This window comes from Platalea leucorodia, assembly GCF_965183815.1.
Source record: "Platalea leucorodia genome assembly, contig: HAP1_HAP1_SCAFFOLD_61, whole genome shotgun sequence".
In the NCBI taxonomy this organism is placed as follows: domain Eukaryota; kingdom Metazoa; phylum Chordata; class Aves; order Pelecaniformes; family Threskiornithidae; genus Platalea; species Platalea leucorodia.
Window position 1 is genome coordinate 336,109 of NW_028121450.1, and position 19,412 is coordinate 355,520.

Consider the following 19,412-nt stretch of genomic DNA (forward strand, 5'->3'; position numbering starts at 1 on the left):
TCCCCCCCCCCATTCAGGACACCCCGTCTTTCGACTAATTCACTTGGGGGTGCTTCTGGGCTTCAGGCTGCTCTCCAGAAGGGCACAGCTCTCCCATAGCATCTCTGTGATATCTAGGAGGCCCATGGAGAAGACACCTCAGTGCTAAGGCCATGGCAATGCTGCTAGACGGCTGTAGGTGGCCAGCTGCAATGAGCTCTGTGTGTCCCTGGCTGGGAGGGGAGAGCTGAGATTGTCCTCAGGTACGATGAGACGGGATGGGGAGCCTGGAGATCTTTGAAACTGGGTTCCTCTGCTCTCAGCAGTGTCCAGGTTCTTTTCAGGGGAACATCTGAGTGTGGTCGTCTTCCAGCTCAAAGAGGTGCCAGCACAGGGCAGCTGAGAACAGGACTGATGGACAGACTGGCTCTCCTCACTCTGTGCTAAGAGACAGTCCCTTTGCCTCTCAGGAGCCACAAAGTTTCACTCGGTCCTGCAGTTCCTCATGCTGTCTTCTTATGAGAGGCACCACAAGTCAGGTGAGCCATCTGTATGCACACATTAACAGCTGGCACAACAGAGCTTCACTCCAGGGGGACCTTGAGAAACTCTGGGATTTGGCCAGCAGAAATCTCCAAAAGTTTCTCTGGGAGAACTGGTTAGTCCTTCTTTGAGGGGATGTCGCGAATCCTGATTTAGGATCCTGTTACATGTGGGATTCAGAAAAGAAGCTAATCACCAAGGACTACTTCAAAACATTAATCATCAAGGACTGCTTAGAAGTTAATCACCAACGATTGACAGCTACCAAGGACAGAGCAGAGCCAGGAAGAAGGTTAATCAGCATGCCTGCAGAAACCCAGGACAGAGGAGAGGCCTGTAAGATAAGAAGGAATCTCTGAATGAAAGAGTGAGCTCAGAACAAAGATAATGGGGAGTCTGAACATAAAACATAAAAACTCCCTGAACATTGGGGAGTGTCAGCTGTGTTCTTAACAACAGGAAACAGCCAAATCAGCATGATTAGGTGCAAAAAATCAACGAGGTCAACAAGAATTTGAGCTTGAATTTGAGCTTGAATTTAAGGATAATGACCACCAAGGACCCCTGAAAGAATCCCTAGAATTAAACAGCACATGCTCTGGTGGGAGGGGAAATATGTTAATGATTTTTGGGAAATAATTGTAATATTAATGACTTAGTTCCTTGATAAAGGAGTCTTGGAAAAGCCACCCGCTGTTCATGTGCTATTCGCATGATCAGTGTTCCAAGCTCATACGCATCAATGATCACTGCATCGCTCTGCTCCTTTGTGGGTTTTCAAAGAAAAGATTGAAACTAGAGGAGTTCACAGCCTGGCTATGGCTCAGGCCTTTACCTCTTCCAGAGCCTGCACCAAACCACCGCCAGTCTGGTCAAGGGGTCGAGCGCATCCGTCACACCTCATCCCGCAAGCAGAGCATTCAGCAGGGGTCTGTTGGGGGTGTCCAATCCCAGCTCCTGCCTCCCCTCCTGTTTGGAACCCCCCATGTTGCTCCCCTCCCCTGAGAGGCCACTGTGCCCAGCGCCCGGAACCAGTGATTCTGTGACATCAGCCCCGGGGCCAAGGGCACCGCGGGCAACGTGAGTACTGCGGGCATTGCACCAGTGGTGATGAGCCCTCCGTTCTTGCAGCTGCCACGTGCCGCTCCCAGCAATGAATTTGCTCCCCCTCCTCATCCTGCTGGCCGTGTGCTGGCCTGCACATGGCACACGGGACAGCTGTGGGTAAGTGGCCCAAGGCTCTGGGAGGGAGCCTGGGCAACCCTTATGGGGTTCACTGGAGGGTGCCCACTTGTCCCCCGTGGCCACGCCAAAGCTTCCTGAACCCCATGTGGGAGCCTCAGTTCCTGGCCAGCACCCAGGCTGCCCCTTTAGCATGGGGCTAAAGCAGAAACAGGGGCGGACGGACGCACGCCCCATGGGGTTCCCTGGCCCTGCTGTCCATGCTATGGCTTGTGGGGAGGGAAGACGCCTGACCTTCAGCCTGAACAGCAGCGAGCGGTCGAGCAGGACAGTAATGAGTTTCTGGTTACAGAGGGACCTGCGGGCTCCGGCCCATGGCTGCTCACTATGGCATGTCACGCGTCGTGGGTGGCACAGATGCCCAGCCAGGGGCGTGGCCCTGGATCGTCAGCATCCAGGATCCCTGGGGAATAGGCACAGGGCATATCTGCGGAGGCTCCCTCATCAGCCCACAGTGGGTCCTCACAGCAGCCCACTGCTTCATCAAGGCCAGGTAAGGAGGACCAGGGAACGAGCACATCCCCACAACACTGGCAGGTACCCTGTCTGCAGTACCACGTGCTACTCCCATCATGTTTCCCTGCAGTACGCCCAGTGCCTGGGCACTGCAGAGCCCGGCTGAGAGACTGCTCAGGAGAAGGCTGGGCTTGTGCCACTGCTTCCTAGCAGCCTCCAAGCTTGACATTCCTCGTGCCTAAGGCATGCGAGGGCAGTCGCACTCTCCATAGCGCTGCTGCCCTCTCTCCTCTGTGAAGCAGAAGGCAGGGAACTGCTGGGCTGCTGCAGCACATGGCTCCGGTCCCTCTGACCCCTCTCTCCATCTGCCTTCCAGGCACATCACCACGTGGCGTGTGGTGATCGGGGCCACCCAGCTGACTCAGCTGGGCCCTGAGGCCCAAGTGCACAATATTAAGCGGCTCCTGGTTCACAAACACTACAGTAATATCTCGGAGAGGAACGACATTGCCTTGCTGGAACTGGACCAGCCTGTCCAGTGCAGCCCCTACATACAGCTTGCCTGTGTGCCCGACGCCTCGCTGAGAGTGTCACAGCTGAAAACCTGCTACATCAGTGGTTGGGGTTCCACGACCGCAAGATGTGAGTTCCCAAAAAGTGCTCGTGTCCTGAGTGCAAGCTTGGCACACTGGGGAGACGGGCTGGGCCTCCTGAGAGCAGAGGCGAAAGCCAGAGTCAGGCTGCAGGGACATCTGCCTATAGAGAGATGGGCCGCAGCCATTCCCCAAAGCAAGGCAGAGGGGAAACACCAGTACAATGCCTTCAGGATGCAAAGGCAAGCCCTAGGGAAGGGGTTCACCCAGCGAGGGGAGAACTGGCAGCGAGCTGCTGGGTGTTAATTCCTTTCTGTGCTCACAGCTGGAGGATCAACGGATGTCCTGCAGGAGGCCAAGGTCCGCCTCATTGATGTCAACCTCTGTAACAGCAGCCGGTGGTACAGAGGGGCCATCCACACCCACAACTTGTGTGCTGGCTATCCGCAGGGTGGCATCGACACCTGCCAGGTAGGGGCGTGCTACAAGTCAACCCCCGGCAGCACAGGCAGCCCTGTCACAACCGCCTGAACATACCCCGGCATGGGCTTTGCCTGGCAAGTCACCCTCCCACCGCTGGGTCCCCACAACTGTTGGGGCTCACCTCCCCTTCCACATCTGCAGATCCTTGCCCAGAGCCCCCCTTGTCCCAGAGGCCTGGGGCTCTGCCCAGAAAGCCCATCCAGTGTTCTTGGCAGACCACAGGTCCCGACACCAATCCTGGAACATCTGTCTTCCACACATCCAGGATCACTGCACAGAGATGAGAAAGAGCCCCACCTTACAGGCCCACAGCCCCCTCCCAGACAAGGTTCTGTAGGCTCCAGCACCCGAGCAGAGCCGTTCTGTGCAGTGAACACAGCTCTGGCAGGTGCTGTGAGAGAGAAGGAGCCAGTCAGAGTGCTGACAGTGGCTCCCCAACACCACCTTAATCCTCTCTCCTCCGCTGCAGGGTGACAGCGGTGGTCCTCTCGTGTGCAAAGATAACAACGCCGACTACTTCTGGCTTGTTGGAGTGACCAGCTGGGGGAAAGGCTGTGCGAGAGCAAAACAGCCTGGAGTCTACACCTCCACTCAGCACTTTTACAACTGGATCCTGGTACAGATGGGACTGCGCCCAGCAGTCACGGCCACGCCAACGCCGCAGCCAGCCTTCACCTCAACCCCCGTTCAGAGGCCAACGCAAATACCAACACAGGCGGGCAGGTTTACACCCTGCCCATTTCCACGCCAGAAGCTGGTGGAATTCTTTAATCTGTTGCAGGAGCTCTTGCAGGTCCTGAGGGGAAAAAAGGCTTGAGCAGCAGGATAAAGAGGATCCAGTGTAGGCTGCAGTGGACCATTTCCTTCTGGGGCAATGCCTGCTGATCCAAAGGCAGCCTCAGTGTCAAAGGCCTGCTCCGTCCTGCCTACGCTCCTCTGAGTGACCACAAATGATGAAGCTGACATAGTTCTTGAAATAAAGTTGCCAATTTCCACAGCTAACCATGCCTCAGTCCAATTCAGTCTCCTGTGCAAGGAAAGGACTTCCATGCCCGGCACCTGCAAAATGAGGCTGCAGGTAGACAGGAGGGCACAAAGGGAAAGAGGCACTGAAAAGGCCTGAAACCGTGCCTGGGCAGAGAGGAGGGTGAGGGTGCAGTGGAAGAAGGGAACGCAGGTCATAGGGAGCTAGCAGTCTCGGCGACAGCCGTTGGAAACATGAAGTGTCTTAGGCCGGCTACTGGTGGGATCCCTGTGTGTGTATGTACAATGCACCAGTGAACTCGAAACTGGACTTGCTCATGACCCAGGAGACACAGATCTAGAAAGGCCCAAGGTTTGCACCAATGACTGGGTAAGGAGCTTGACATCCAGCCACAGGTGTTACGTGGACTTAATTTCCATACTGTTATTTGAGGAATCTATGAATGTGCTGTGCTTATGAATCTAGGGAGTGAAAGTGTGTTTCTGTTTCACGAGTAAACATCCAATCCTGATCATCTGGGAAGGCAGAAAAGGGCTGGACTGTGTTCATGTTTATGTAAGTGGTGGTTACGTCTACATGGGGGCTGGTAAAGGCACTGCTCTGTCTATGTCAATCTGTTTTGCTGTTCACATTAACTGTGTAAGTCTGTGTGCGTGTTTGTGTACCTGGCTCTTCGGAATGCAGCGTAAGTCTCTTGAACACATGCATGGAACAGCAGCAGCCACATCCATCCGGCTGGGACAGGACAAGTCTCCTGGGTGTGAGAGTCCACCTGATTCAGCTCTAGCGAACCTGAAAGGAGAAATCCCCCATGTTCAGAAGGCTACTGGATCTGGCTGCTCCATCACAGAATGGGGAAGGAAACCCAAAGAAACTCTGCAGCAGACATCACAGGGGTAGACAGAGAGGCAGCATGGGCTAGGTTGTGAAAGCAATGGGGAGGGCTGGCAGGTGGACTTGCACTGTACAGTAACTGGACTGCCTTATAACAAAAGTGCAGGAAGGATGCAAGCTCAAAGCTTTATAAAAAAAAATTCTTTAGTGTTGGTTTTCTCCAGTAGGTACCATTCAAGTATCTGGGCAGCACCCTTCCCTGCAGGTCCAAGAGTGGCTTAGCTCTCCTGGCAAGCTTCGCCTTGTAGAGGCGTGCAGTAACTAGCAACCATGTGGATACTCTCACCCTTTCCTTGACCGTGATGTGCAGTGGCTAGGGCTGAGTCAAGGGAGGTCATGCCCGGACAGCCTCCCACAAGAAGGGGAGAGGCCCAGCTGCCCATCACCAGAGCTCTCAGGGCATCAGAAAAATCACTTTCCTCTGTGAAGGCCAGCTCTAACTAGCCCCAGAATTCTAGACCAAAGGGAAAAAAACAGACTCAGGTCTGCTTAGGCAGATGGGCGCTTCTCTTCAGGGCAGCTCTCCTCTTGATCTGACAAATTCTTACTCTTCTTCTGCAGGTCAAAGCTCTGGAAAGGAGCAGGACAAGGAACTGCTGAGAAGCATGAGAGCAACAGCTACGCTTTGCTGTGGTTCTTTCAAATTCAGTCTAGGGCAGCGTGGGCTCCTCAGAGGGTCACCACCTCACCCCTTCCAACCGAGACATGAGCAGCACGCAAACCCCATGGTATCACCAGCATAAGACAAATTTTTCCATGCCGGCAAAGTTTCACCCTTTGCCACAGGCTCTGCTTTCCCTGAAGGAAAAAAGAGCAGAGCTGCTAATCACTTAGGAGGAGTGCAGTATGTACAGCCTTTCTTACCTCCAGTTCTCGCATGACCTTGTCCATGAAATCTCCTGAATTCTGTTTGTAAGCAACTGCCAGCTTGATAGCATCATTGAAGAGCTGATGAGAAAGAGAATGCTTGTCACTCAAAGGAAGGGCCACTGGGTTTCTGTAACATATGGAAACTGTTCCCACACCCCAAGAAAAAAAAAAAAAACTCTGCAACTATCTATAGCTACCAGGACCTCACAAGTAGCTGAACAGATGTACTAGCCCATTTTCTGCTCTCTGTGCCTACAGCAGTCTCCATGTCCTTGGACTGTAGAGGGGTCTCATGGATGCTGAGCCAAATAGCTGTCTTTTACCTTCACTACATTGGTGCCATCTGCAGCAGACACAAAGTAAAAGGGCAAACTGAACTTCCGGGCAAACGTGAAGCTTTTCTGGGTCCCCTTCATATCTGCTGGGGGCAAAAAAAGGAGAAGTGGCCAGTGAGACATTGCTGTAGGCAGAATGCCAACATATGCAGGAGTGGTGGAACAGATGGCGACCAGAGCTCGATTTAGCTGTCAAGGCCTCCTCGCTGTAGTACAAGGCTAGGAGAGTCCTCCCCAAAAGCTACAGGGTTTTAAAAGCAACAGCATCAGCAACCTGTTGACAAGAAGGCACAACAAGAAAAGAGTTCTTATTGGTTTATCCATGGTACTTGACTAAACTATAGATGGATTCCAATGTGCTCTACATGAAGAATGCTTTGCAGCTTAGAACATATCAGTTCATTGCTGTGTGGCAACTATGAATGTTTTCCAGGCACATCCCTAGGAATTTTGCTGTGTGTCCACATAGACCCAGACACCATTGCCAGCACTCATCATGCCTCTCCCTCCAGTTTGGCCTTTTTAACCAGAGCTCCCCACTGCCCTTCTGCCGTGTTACCTGTATTCCTGTGAGTCAAGGGCATGCTCACAGTGTGCAAATGACTCAACTCTTACATATTTTTACTTAACAGGCAGTTAGGTCCACCTACTCCAACCTCAGTAGGTCAGAGGCTGTATTTCGGTTTTGGAACAAATCTACTGCATATTTACAGGACGTGCTGACACAGCAGTAACAGCTCAAAGTTTTGATAGACAGCCTGTATGCCAGCACAGAAGGAGGACTCCACATGATCCACCTTTTCTCATAGAAGCAACAGCTGAAGTAGTTCAGACTCCAAATGCTTGCCAGCGAGCACTGCCCAGGCAGCCGCTCCCCATCTCTTTGCAGGAAGCTGGATCAGCTGTTCTGCAGACTGGGCCTGTCTTAAGAGCTGTGGGCCGATCGTTTCCTAGTCCGGGTGGAATACAGCAAACGAAGGCAAGGCAGAGGACGCTCTTGGAGCAGTGCCCACTCACACACAGAACACTAAGAGCAGGATTCATCTACACAGAGGTCCTGTCTACAATATGGCTGTCAACACCAAGTCCCTTTGCCTCAGACTTCCTGTACAGTCCAGGCAATCAGGGGGTTCAAGGCTGGCTTGACACATCCTACAGGAAAGGCTTTTATTAAGTAAAAGATCAATCATGCCCTAAACCACACCACTGAACCAGTTGAACTTCCGTACACAACAGTGGGAGCCCAGACACCTTATTCAGGTGCAGACACCTATTCATAGCTGCGGTGATTTCTACCATGAACATCAGCAAGGAAGCCCATGCCTGACACTGTACTTGATAGAGAACAGCAGGAGACGGTGGTCCTAAGGGTGTGCGTTCTCTCACTGATGCTGAGCAGAAAGCTGATGTGTTATGCACTCTCACAGGATGCAGGAGACAGATCACAACCCAAAGGACAGCAATAACGAATGCCTACCTGGCATTCCTAAGAGGAGGGAATCATCCAGTCAGCTGTGGAGGAAAGTGAACAATTTTGCCAGCAGGTATATTTAGGCACTTAAGCACAGAGAAGTCCCACGGAAACCTGCAGGCTGAATTGGCAAGACAAAAGCAGTTACTGACTGTATCAGGGGAAGGCACATAATAGGTTATGCTCTTTTTCCAGCAAGACAGCCTGTGATTTTTGACTAGGTACTGCTCCAATCAGCTTTTGGGTTCTTGCTGGATGAAATGGGCAGCGTGTTAAGGACAGAATTGGAAGGACGTCACTTGATCACAAACTTCAAATGGATCAAATTTGTATTTTTAATTGCTAGTAAAGCAAGGACAAGAGCCTATAAGACAGCATGCAAGGTCAGTTTCGTTTGGTAAAAGACAGCCCTGAAGGACTAATACTCAAGAACTCATCTGGACCTAACAGAGGAATGACATTCTTTCTCAGCCAGGTCAGACGAGAATCACATCCCAATCCTGAGAGGTTGAAAAAAGAAGATATACTCACCATTAATTTTGTTGGCCACCACAATGCAAGGAGTCTCTGGGCAGATGTCGTGGTTTAACCCCAGCCAGCAACTATGCACCACACAGCCGCTCGCTCACTCCCCCCCGGTGGGGTGGGGGAGAAAATTGGAAGGGTGAAAGTCAGAAAAACTCATGGGTTGAGATAAGAACAGTTTAATAATTGAAGTAAAATGAAATAGAATAGTAGTAGTAGTAATAATAATAATAATAATAATATAATACAATAATAATATACAAAGCAAGTGATATACGACACAATTGCTCACCACCCACCAACAATGCCCAGCCCGTTCCCGAGCAGCGATTGCTTCCCCCCTGGCCAGCTCGCCCCAGCTTATATACTGAGCATGACGTCATATGGTATGGAATAGCCCTTTGGCCAGTCTGGGTCAGCTGTCCTGGCTGTGCCCCCTCCCAGCTTCTTGTGCACCGGGCAGAGCATGGGAAGCTGAAAAGTCCTTGACTGGTGTGAGCACTGCTTAGCAACAACTAAAACATCAGTGTGTTATCGACATTATTCTCATCCTAAATCCAAAACACAGCACTATACCAGCTACTAAGAAGAAAATTAACTCTATCCCAGCTGAAACCAGGACAGCAGAACTCTCTCAGCTCCTTGTACCAGCTGTTGAAGTTCTTGTAGGTGACTTGCTGCTGCACATCAAACACCTTCCAAAAAAGAACCAGCTATCATGGGACCAAGAGCAGGACAGCTCCTGGTCAACCCACTGCACCAAACACAAGTCCAGAATCCAGAATTTTCCCAGGAAGACATCAGCAAAGGAAACTTGCCTGTGTTAGAAAGGATGAAAGAGAAAAAGGAGAATATCCAGCAAGCCTTGAAACATGCAGCTAGCCTGTTTCTTTGCATGATGCAAGAAAGAGTCCCTCATTTTCCTTTACATTCTTATTTTGTACTGTGATAAACACGCTATCACCCAGGACAGTGAACAAGCACTGGGAAAGATCTGTTCTGCTAAGTAGGGTCAGATGTAAGGCTTCTCTATTTTAACAATTAAAATACCAATGAACGTGACTGTTGCTCACAAGTGATGAGAAATAGTGGAAAGTTGGAGTAACAGTACAAACCAAGAGACCTAAGCAGGTTAGGAGTCAGGAAACAAGACTTATTTGAGCTAAGAAATGGGAAGCGCAAAGTAGAGGAAAATAGAAGGGGCAGAAGACCAGAGAAGAATGTCTTCTGTAGTACCCCTGCCGAACACGTCAGAACAGTTTTGTCCTACATAATGCAATAGTCACATCGCAGAACAAGAAAGGAATGCCCGCTCCCTCGCATCACCTCTGACAGGACTGCTTCTAAATAAGTACGTTCAGTTGTACGTACCACCTTACTGGAAATGCAGTGACAAAAGGAAGGAAATTTAGAAGATGGCACAGCCAGGGAATATAGTAAGAGTGCTATCAGGAACAACAGAAGAGAGTTAAACATACCCAACTACACTGGTTTTATCTGGTGAGAGAAGAAAGAATAAAGGAAAGTTTTTCAAGCCACTGGAAGAAACAAGAAATATAAGGCAGCGTAATCATAAAAATTAACATACAGGCCAAGTGTCAGCTGGGACTGTTGTTAGCCAAAATTCCATCAGATCACAGCTAAGGCACTGCCCTCACCATGGTACAAGCAGGAGCCTTATGGTAATAGGGTGCATGCATGCTCTGGAATGTCCCCTGTCCAGCTGTGTCCCAGGACTCTGTAAGACACACAAAACAAGCTTAGAATGACACACCTTTCCAAGTTCTGTTTTCCCCACAACTTAAACCCGGGACGCAAAGCCCAGTCCATCTACTCAGGGTCACAAATTAGGTTTCACCTGACTAATCTGAAACATTCCAGGGCTAAGAGATGATGCAAAACTAGGACCTTTTCTTAGCTAGGCTTAGCTATGAGTTGTGCTGACACTGAACATTGCTATAAACACATGAGCAAAAGAGAAGTCATCAGTAGACACGACTTAAGAAGGACAGTAAGACAAAGCTAGTCAAAAGTGGAAAGAGTGATAACAATGTAGGGTACTTTGTCACTAGAGATGACAACGGGAAACAAAATCTAAACGTCTTGAAACAGCTTGATTTCTGACACAGTGCTAAATAGCTCGGTGCCTGCCATAGGAAATGTTCCATCTCCTTTTACAGGTAGTCTAACTCTGCTCTTTCCAGGGGCACGAGTCATTCTAAAATGATGAAGGGTAAGTCAGTTAGCCTGAGACAGCTCCCAATTCATTAAGTATCTTGTAAACTAGCTATCATGAAGCATACCTGAACAGTCATCAACCTCTTAATGCCTTTTTCTGTGTGTGTGTCTCAGGTAGAGACCTCCCCCCTCCTCTTTCTGGATTTATAGGCTAATATTTGTGCCTTATTTGTGGTATAAGTTTACACAGCTTCAACTAAGAACCACCAGATGTAGTTATACTTCTGTCAGCTAGACTGAAGCATGCCACTCCACCTAAAGCCGAATAAGCCACTTTCCTTGGTGTTTGCTTTGCATTGAAATTACTTTCTGACTGGATACTGTATCAGACTTGCAGGTTAGTGGCTTCTTAAACTGCCCAAAATACAGACAAGTACTCATCAGACCACATTTGCATTCATTTTGGGTAGTTTCACTGAGCTGCTGAAATTGCCCGGTTCTTTTAACGTGCCATTTCAGAACCCTCACTTACAAGGAAAAAAGAGGTGCCGGTGACCACGACCTATTGAATGTCCCTAAATTAACTTCCCAAACAATGCGGCAGCTGTCATGAGAGAACTTGCCATGGCTTATTGAAAAACACCGCTGCTTTTATGACTAAATCCTCCAGATCTTGCCTGTCATACTCCATGTCTCTCCAGAACATAGGAGTTTATCAACCTTAAGGTCCTTGGGAAAAATAAGAATCACAGAGTACAGAAATACACCACATTTTAATGCAGTCCTAACTCTACCGCACAGAATTTGGCAATGGCCGCTAAGAATAGCTCAGCAGAGTAAAAATTAAACTAGCAAGGGAAGTGGTAATTCAGCACAATTTAAAGTCTTCAGATCAAACGGCCTGCCTTTACAAATCACACTTCATGACAGGACTTCTCTGCAAGGTAGCTCAGATGATCAACATTATGCTCCTAAAATATGAAGGCAGAAGACACTGTGAACTCTTGTATAACATAGGCCAGATGAATTACTTAAACTAGAGTGTTACTTAATACAGTACTAAATCCATGTTAAAAAGAAGTCCCTGGTATATGAATCCATACTTTCGCAAGTTGCCTCAATAGTAATTTCACTTACTGGTTAAAAAAAACCCACCACTTTATCTTTTGTTTGAGTTTACCTAACATCAACTAGAGTCTGTTAAATATTTCTTGCTATGCTGAAGCCTCCTTTTATACCAAGTTCCTGTTCTCTGATGTTTTACCTTCTCCCTGAGAAGTTAACCAGACTGAGTCGCTCATCATTAGGCCTCTTTTTACCGTCTTTCAATTGTTCTCATAGCTTTTCTCTGAACCTTGTGTTGGGTTTAAGTGGCAAGGTTTTTGTAAGGGAGCGGGAGGGCTGCAGGGGTGGCTTCTGTGAGAAGACACCAGAAGCTGACCCTATGTCAGGCAGAGCCAGTTTCAGTCAGCTCCAAGACAGACCCACCTCTGGTCATATCACACCCAATCAGCGACGTTGGTGATAACATATTTAAGAAGAGGTAAAAAACTCTGCGCAGCAGCTGTAGGGAGAGCAGTGAGAAAGTGTGAGAAACAACTCTGCAGACACCAAGGCCAGTGAAGAAGGAGGGGGAGGAGGTGCTCTAGGCGCCAGAGCAGAGATTCCCCTGCAGCCCATGGTGAAGACCATGGTGACGCAGGTGGTCCCCCTGTGTCCAGGTGTCCTCCACCTGGAGGACCACGGTGGAGCAGATGTCCACACTGCAGCCTGTGGAGGACCACACACTGCAGTAGTTGGATGTCAAAGCAAGTGTACCCCGCCAATGAACAAGACTGGCAAACTGCTAGCAACGGACGAGGAGAAGGCTGAGGTACTCAACAACTTCTTTGCCTCAGTCTTCACTGGCAACCTCTCTTCCCACATCTCTCAAGTAGATGGACTGCAAGATGGGGACTGGGGGAGCAAAGTCCCTCCCACTGTAAGAGAAGCTCAGGTTCGTGACCACCTGAAGAACCTGACCATACATAAGGCTATGGGACCTGACGAGATGCATCACAGAGTCCTGGGGGAACTGGCTGCTGTAGTCGCCAAGCCATTCTCCATTACGTTTGAAAAGTCATGGCAGTCAGGTGAAGTCCCTGGGGACTGGAAAAAGGGAAACAGATCTGAGGTGTGTTCTACATGTGCATGCATCACTGGCTGTATGCTGTGAGGATGCATGTGGGCAGATGGCTGGGCGCACACTGTGTGCAGGCATGCGGGGTGTGGGGGTGGGTGCTTTCCACATGCACGCATACTGTAGGGTGTGCATGCACTACCTGTGTGTGTATGCTTTGTGTACGTATGCGCATGCTATGTCTGTGTGTGTGTGTGCACACCGGCCAGTATGCATATCATAGAATCATAGAATAGTTTGGGTTGCAAGGGACCTTTAAAGGTCTTCTAGTCCAACCCCCCCTGCAATGAGCAGGGCCACCTTCAACTCGATCAGGTTGCTCAGAGCCTTGTCCTGCCTGACTCTGAAGGTTTCCAGGGGTGGGGCATCTACCACCTCTCTAGGAAACCTGTTCCAGTGTTTCACCACCCTCATTGAAAAACATTTCTTCCTTGTATCTAGTCTAAATCTACCCTCGTTTAGTTTAAAACCATTTCCCTTTGTCCTATTGCACCAGGCCCTACTAAAAAGTTTGTCCCCATCTTTCTTATAAGCCGCCTATAAGTATTCGAAGGCCTCAATAAGGTATCCCCAGAGCCTTCTCTTCTCCAGGCTGAACAACCCCAACTCTCTCAGCCTTTCTTCATAGGAGAGGCGTTCTATCCTCTGATCACATGCATGCACTCTGCGTGTATGATGTGAACACTGCGCATTGCACTCTGTGTTCAAGACGTGTGACGGAATCAGAATCATTTAGGTTGGCCAAGCCCTTAAGATCATTAAGTCCAACCATAAACCTAGCACTAGACAAGTCTACCGCTAAACCAGGTCCCTAATCGCCACCTCTACATTTCTTTTAAATATGTCTAGGGATGGGGACTCAACCACTTCCCTGGGCTGCCTGTTCTAATGCTTGACAGCCCTTTTGGTGAACAAATTTTTCCTAATATCTGATCTAAAGCTCCCCTGGCCCAACTTGAGGCCATTTCCTCTCGTCCTATCACTTGTTACATGGGAAAAGAGACTGACCTCCCACCTCACTACAACCTCCGTTCAGGCAGTTGTAGAGAGCAATAAGGTCTCCCCTCAGCCTCCTTTTCTCCAAGATAAACAACCCCAGTTCCCTCAGCCGGTCCTCACAGGACTTGTGCTCTAGGCCCTTCACCAGCTTCGTTGCCCTGCTCTGGCCACGCTCCAGCACCTCAATGTCCTCTTGGAGTGAGGGCCCCAAAACTGAACACAGGATTCAAGCTGCGGCCTCACCAGTGCTGAGTACAGGGGGACGATCACTGTCCTAGTCCTGCTGGCCACACTATTTCTGATACAAGCCGAGATGCTACTGGCCTTCTTGGCCACCTGGGCACACTGCTGGCTCAGATTCAGTCGGCTGTTGACCAATACCCCCAGGTCCTTTTCTGCCAGGCAGCTTTCCTGCCACTCTTCCCCAAGCCTGTAGCATTGCATGGGGTTGTTGTGACCCAAGCGCAGGAGCCAGCACTGAGCCTTGTTGAATCTCATATAATTGTCAAGGAGAAATTGCAAGAGAAGAATGAGGAGAAACAAAAGGAAATGGATGAGGAGATGCTGGAGGAAAAGGTGAAGTAGGAGGAGGAGGAGCAGAAGGAGGAACACAAGAAGGAAGATGAGGATAAAGAGGAGGAAAAAATAGGACAAAGATGAAAAGGAAGAGGATGAGGAGGAAAACGATGAGAAATGAGCAAGAGGAGGAGAAGAAGAGGTGGAGGAGGAACAGGAGGAGAATAAATAGGAAAAGGAACAGGAATAAGACAAGGAAGAGGAGGAGGAGAAGATGGAGAAGGAAAAAAAGGAGGAGAGGGGCAGGGGGATGAGAGGAAAGAGAATGAAGAGAGGAGGAGGAGGAATAAGAGGAAGAAAATGAAGAAGAGTAGGAGGAGAAGGAAGAACAGGATGAGGAGGAGGAGAAAGAAAAAGAGGAATATGAGGTAGGAGAAGATGAAGAGGAGGAGGAGGAGGAAGAGGGTGAAGAAGAGGAGGAGGAGAAGGAAGGAGAAAGAGAAGGAAGAGGAGGAAGTAGAAGAAGAGGAGAAGGTGGAAAAAGAACAGAAAGAACAGGAGGAGGAGGAGGATAAAGAACAGGAGGAGGAGGATAAAGAACAGAAGGGTAAACAGAATAACAGAGTAACGGAATAAAAGGAAGAGGAGGAAGAAAAACAGAACAAAATAGGAGGAGGATGAGTTGGAGGAAGAGGAGAAGGAGGGGTATAAGGAGAAGGACTATGAAGACCAAGAATAACAGGGGGAGGGTGAACATGGGGAGGATGAACATGCAGAGGATAAACATGCAGAGGCGTATGAGGAGGAGGAGGAGAAAGAGAAGGAGAATGAGGAAGGGGAAGAAGAGGAGGAGGAAGAACTAGATGAAGACAAAAAGCAAGAGAAAGAAAAAGAACAGGAGAAGGAGGAAGAACCGTAGGAAGAACAGGATGAAGAACGTAAGAAAGATCAAGAAGAACAGGAAGAATAAGGGCAGGAAGATGAGGAGTATGAGGAGGAACATAAAGAGGAAAAGAAGGAAGGAAAAGAGGAGGAGGAAGAACAGGGGGAGGAACAAGGGGAAGACAAACAGGAGAAGGCAGCGGAGGTGAAGGAGGAAGAAGAATGGGAAGAGAAGGAAGAGGAGGAAGAATGGGAAGAACAGGAGGAGGAAGAGAAGGAGGAAGAACATGAGGAAGAGAGGAAAGGAGGCAGAGGAAGAGGAGGAAGAACAGGATAAGGAGGAGGAGGAGAATAAAGAAAAGGATGAAAAGGAAGGAAAAAAGGAGGAGAAAGAAAAGGAGGAGGAGGAGAAATGAGAACAGGAGGAGGAAGAACAGGAGGAGGAAGAAAAGGAGGCAAAAGAACAGGAGGAGGAGGAAGAAAAGCAGGAGGAGGGGAGAAAAGCGGGGGGGGGGGGGGAGAAAGAAATTGCTGGAAAATCGGGAAAGCGTAGGCAAACAATTAAAAAAGAAAAGAGCTGAGTTATTCCGAAGGTCAGCTGAGCCTAACTGACTTTTGCTGCTGAAAAGCTGTGCACCTTGGAGGAAAAAAAAAAACTGACTTTGGTGCTGGGATGCACACAAATGTCTGAGTTCAGATCTGAAAGGGCAGAAGAACCTTGGCACGGCTCCTTTTCACTGTCCTCATATCTGTGTGCATGCTGTGACTTCCTCATTTCCCTGAAGTCCTCCAGACTAACAGGGAAGGGGATTCTGTCCTGTCCATGTGCCATGGAGAGAAACAGTTTTGACCACTAAGAGGGTAGCAAACAACTGCATCTGCAGAAGCAAAGGGGCAGCTGTGACTCGGCTTCCGAGATGCCCAAAGCTTCCCTGAGCCCCAGGAGCCCCTGGCACGCCAGTAATTGCTTGGCCCTGAAACTCTGAGGGGGTTGCCGGCACTGGGGAGCCCCAGGGAGAGAAGCCAAGGACAGTGGTCAGCCCCTGTGGGGAGAGTGACGGGCTCTGTCCTTCCTTCTGGCCGAAGGAGGATGCCCTGGGCCACACCAGGACAGGGCGTCTCTCCTCCTCACCGCCCGGGGGAAGCGAGGCCTGAGGGAGGCCCTGGGTGCTGGGCTCAGCACGGGCGGTGGGACTGGGGGCAGAGCCCCGTCTCCTGCCAGCTGCCGGCCTGGCCCACGCCAGCGGCTCCCGCCACGCAGCTCCTCCTGCCCAGGGCTGTGGCTGCCAGCACAGACAGAGCCGCAGTTTGGGAAAGACTTGATGATCCAGAGCAAATCCAGGGCAGCTCCCCTTCCTTCCCCTTCCCTGCCCTTCCCCCCTTTCCCTCCCCTCCCTCCCTGCGCAGGCCCAGACCCCACCAGCGGACCGAGGGACGGCAGAGCTGTGCACACACCCCCCTGCGCTGCTGAGAGAGCAGCTCCCGCCGCCATGGCCCTTCTGGAGGCCGTCTCTCCGCAGGCCCCGTGTCCCGGCGGGCTGAGGAGCCGCTGCGCTGCGGGGGCAGCGGGCGCAGGGCGGCTCTGGGAGGAGAGGCCTGGGCTGCCTGAGCCCGCCCGGCAACAGCCGCGCCATTGGCCACGGCTGAGCCAATCAGCGGAGCCGGAGGCGGCCTGTCAGTCACAGCCAGGTGGGGCGGGGCCGGAGGGGGCCGAGGCCCAGGGGCCTGAGGAGAAAGGGGCGAGAGCCGGGCCGGGGGCAGCCGGGGCCCGGGGGGAGCAGGGCCAGGGCCGGGGGAGCTGCAGGAGCAGGAGCAGGAGCAGGAGCAGGAGCAGGTATCTCCCAGTGTGGATGGGCCTGTGGGGAGGGACCTGGAGGCCTCACTGCCCATGGGCCCTGCCATGGCCCAGTTCACCAGCCCTGGGCCCGAGCGCTCAGCCCAGGGACAGCCCCACCACCAGGGTCAGAGCGGTCCCTGCTCTGCCCCGAGGGTCGCCAGCCCCAGCCCTGACAGCTGGGGGTCGGTGTTTGATGTCCGCAGGCCAGGGGAAGGCAGAGTGGCCTCCTCTCTCCAGGTGGCTCCAGGCTTTGGAGCAGGCATGCTGTGGTGGGGACAGGCCAGGGGCCTTTGCTGTCCCCAGGCCTTCATGTGGGTCTGGTGCTCATGGACAAGCCCATCTGTGCTGACAGCCTTTGATAAATGCGGGGTTTCCAGACATGGAGTTGTTTCTCCCTCCTGGTGGGAGCACGCAGCGGGGCTTTGTTGTCAGAGAAGCCAGTGGGGAGCACTCCTGGTTGGATGCAGCTCCCTTGGCAGACGCTTGTGCCCCTCTCTCGGCCCCAAGGTCTGATACGTTCCTTTCCCCGAACCCAAGCTGTGCTGCCGGCTTTTGGGAAATGGGGGTAGCGAGGGCAGATGTTTTTACCACAGCTGGGAAGTTCCAGTCAACCTGTCAGGGCTTTTTTTCTTCCTGGTTCTTGCAGTAGAAGGTGTCTTCATTTGGTTTGGGGTTTTGTTTTTTTTTTTAGCTACAGTTTTTCGAAGGAAGCTTCACCAAGGAAAGTGCAGCATTTAGCTCTGGTTGCTCCCTGTGTGGTTTGTATCTGTTGTCAGCAAGACACACAGTAGCTTTCAGAGGAGGACTGGGACTATTCCGAGGTGAAGTGAGCAGTGGGGATCCCAAGCCTGTTTTGTTTAAGGCAGGCAGGTGAAAATGTGCAGTTAGAGCTCTCTGCATTGCTTATCCTTTGGACTGGTGCTCTCAGCATGTTTTCTAACCTTTTCCAGTGCTCACCACCAGAGAGCTGACAGCCCTGGGGGGAAGGGCGGGACCCCCTTCTTTGTGCGCCCCAGGATCTTGTCACGCAGAGACTGAACTGGCATCCCGTTTCCCAGTGTCGATACTCGACCTTTCCCCCACCAGTCTCGTATCTATATTCCCATTGCACTGCCTTGCAGCACATATCTGTGCAGCACTGCTCACCCTGAGCCTCACTTCCCACAGGGGACAGCGGTACGGAGCTGTGAGGAGTGCGCTCAGGTCTATGAGGGTTCGGCAGCGCAGGTGTTAACTGATACTCTAGTCCAAGCCAAAACAAGCCTTCTCAAAACCCAGGGGGCTGGGGAGTTTGGCATGTTAACAGCCGAGAGGCCTGCAGAAGGCAGCAAAAGCCCAGTAAAGCCCAATAAAGTTGCTAATGCTTAAACCTCACCAGGTTTTCTTTGTGCTGTGCTTCCCTGCAGAACACCAGGGAATCTCATCCCACCTACCTGTGGGGCAAGCCTTGATGTTTTTGTGATCACACTGCCATTTTCTGTATTGGTTGTGAGACCAAAGTTCCCGTGAGAGACAAGGATCAGGAGAATGTGGTCATCTTGTTGATTTCCTTGAAACGGGGCAATTTTACAAGGAGTGGAGATCTAGCTGAAGATCAAAACCCATGTCTGGAGACGAGGAAAGGACGACGCAGAGAGCCCAGAAGAGGTGAGAGGAGCCCAGTGTGCTGGGAGAGCATCTGTGTATCCTCGTTGATGGGAGATGCCCGAGTGGATCCAGAATATGGTTCCCTGAGACCACAAAGTGGCCTATAGCAGAGTGGTCGGGAGGATGGGGATGTCTTGCAGAAAGAGCAATTTTCCAATTAGCAAAAGTACAAACCACTTGTGCCTCGGGAAAGGAATTGGGGGGGGGGGGGGGGTGTTTTAAAAGATACGAAAGCGTTTGGAGAAGTAAGCAACTGTGGGAAATGAAGGGCTCTAGCCTTGAAGAAGAGCAAAGGGAGCGATAAAAGGGACCATCTTGGCGCCAAACACAGGCAAGTGGCCAGAGAAGCGTGCAGTTTGATAAAACTGCAGAACCTGGGTGAAAGGTAAATGTGGTGAGGGGAGATCGCGACCGCCGACTCAATTCTGGAACAAAGACATTTGCCACCCCCAACACCCGAAGGAGTTGGCCTGCACGTTGCTCAATGGTTGCCAGACTCCAATGGCGGAGTGAAAAAACTACCGTGGCCTGAGAAGACGGTGGATCCACCCGATTATTCAGCGCCATAAATACTCCGGGGATGGAGGGAGGGAGGGAGGGCAGGTGAGGCTGGCACGCGGGGAGCTGGCTTGCGACGGGCAGAGTGGCGGCACCCAGTGCCTAGCAGCCGGGGCTGGGCCTGCCCTCGAGGGGCTGCGGGGACCGGCACGCGGGGCAAGACCCTCTCCCTGTGCCCCAGCAAACACGCCTGAGCCCGTGGAGGTGAGGTAGAAAAGGTTTTATTGGGGGGAGGGGCAG

The 19,412-nt window shown here is 51.2% G+C and overlaps 2 protein-coding genes across 2 annotated transcripts; one reads left to right on the forward strand and one right to left on the reverse strand.

Annotated features, from left to right (window-relative positions):
- Positions 1–2,078: 2,078 nt before the first annotated feature.
- Positions 2,079–4,113, forward strand: LOC309603373 (acrosin-like; the record flags this gene model as incomplete). Its single annotated transcript, XM_082338237.1, has 4 exons — positions 2,079–2,257; positions 2,597–2,862; positions 3,139–3,284; positions 3,766–4,113. 4 exons carry the CDS (start codon positions 2,079–2,081, stop codon positions 4,111–4,113), a joined length of 939 nt encoding a protein of 312 aa, XP_082194363.1.
- A 1,551-nt stretch (positions 4,114–5,664) lies between these two features.
- On the reverse strand, positions 5,665–12,118 carry LOC309603374 (rab-like protein 2A; the record flags this gene model as incomplete). Its single annotated transcript, XM_082338238.1, has 7 exons — positions 5,665–5,745; positions 6,040–6,123; positions 6,369–6,466; positions 8,383–8,418; positions 8,993–9,071; positions 10,035–10,114; positions 12,043–12,118. Coding segments are annotated over 7 exons (534 nt in total), but the record flags the coding sequence as incomplete, so codon positions are not given.
- Positions 12,119–19,412: the final 7,294 nt, after the last annotated feature.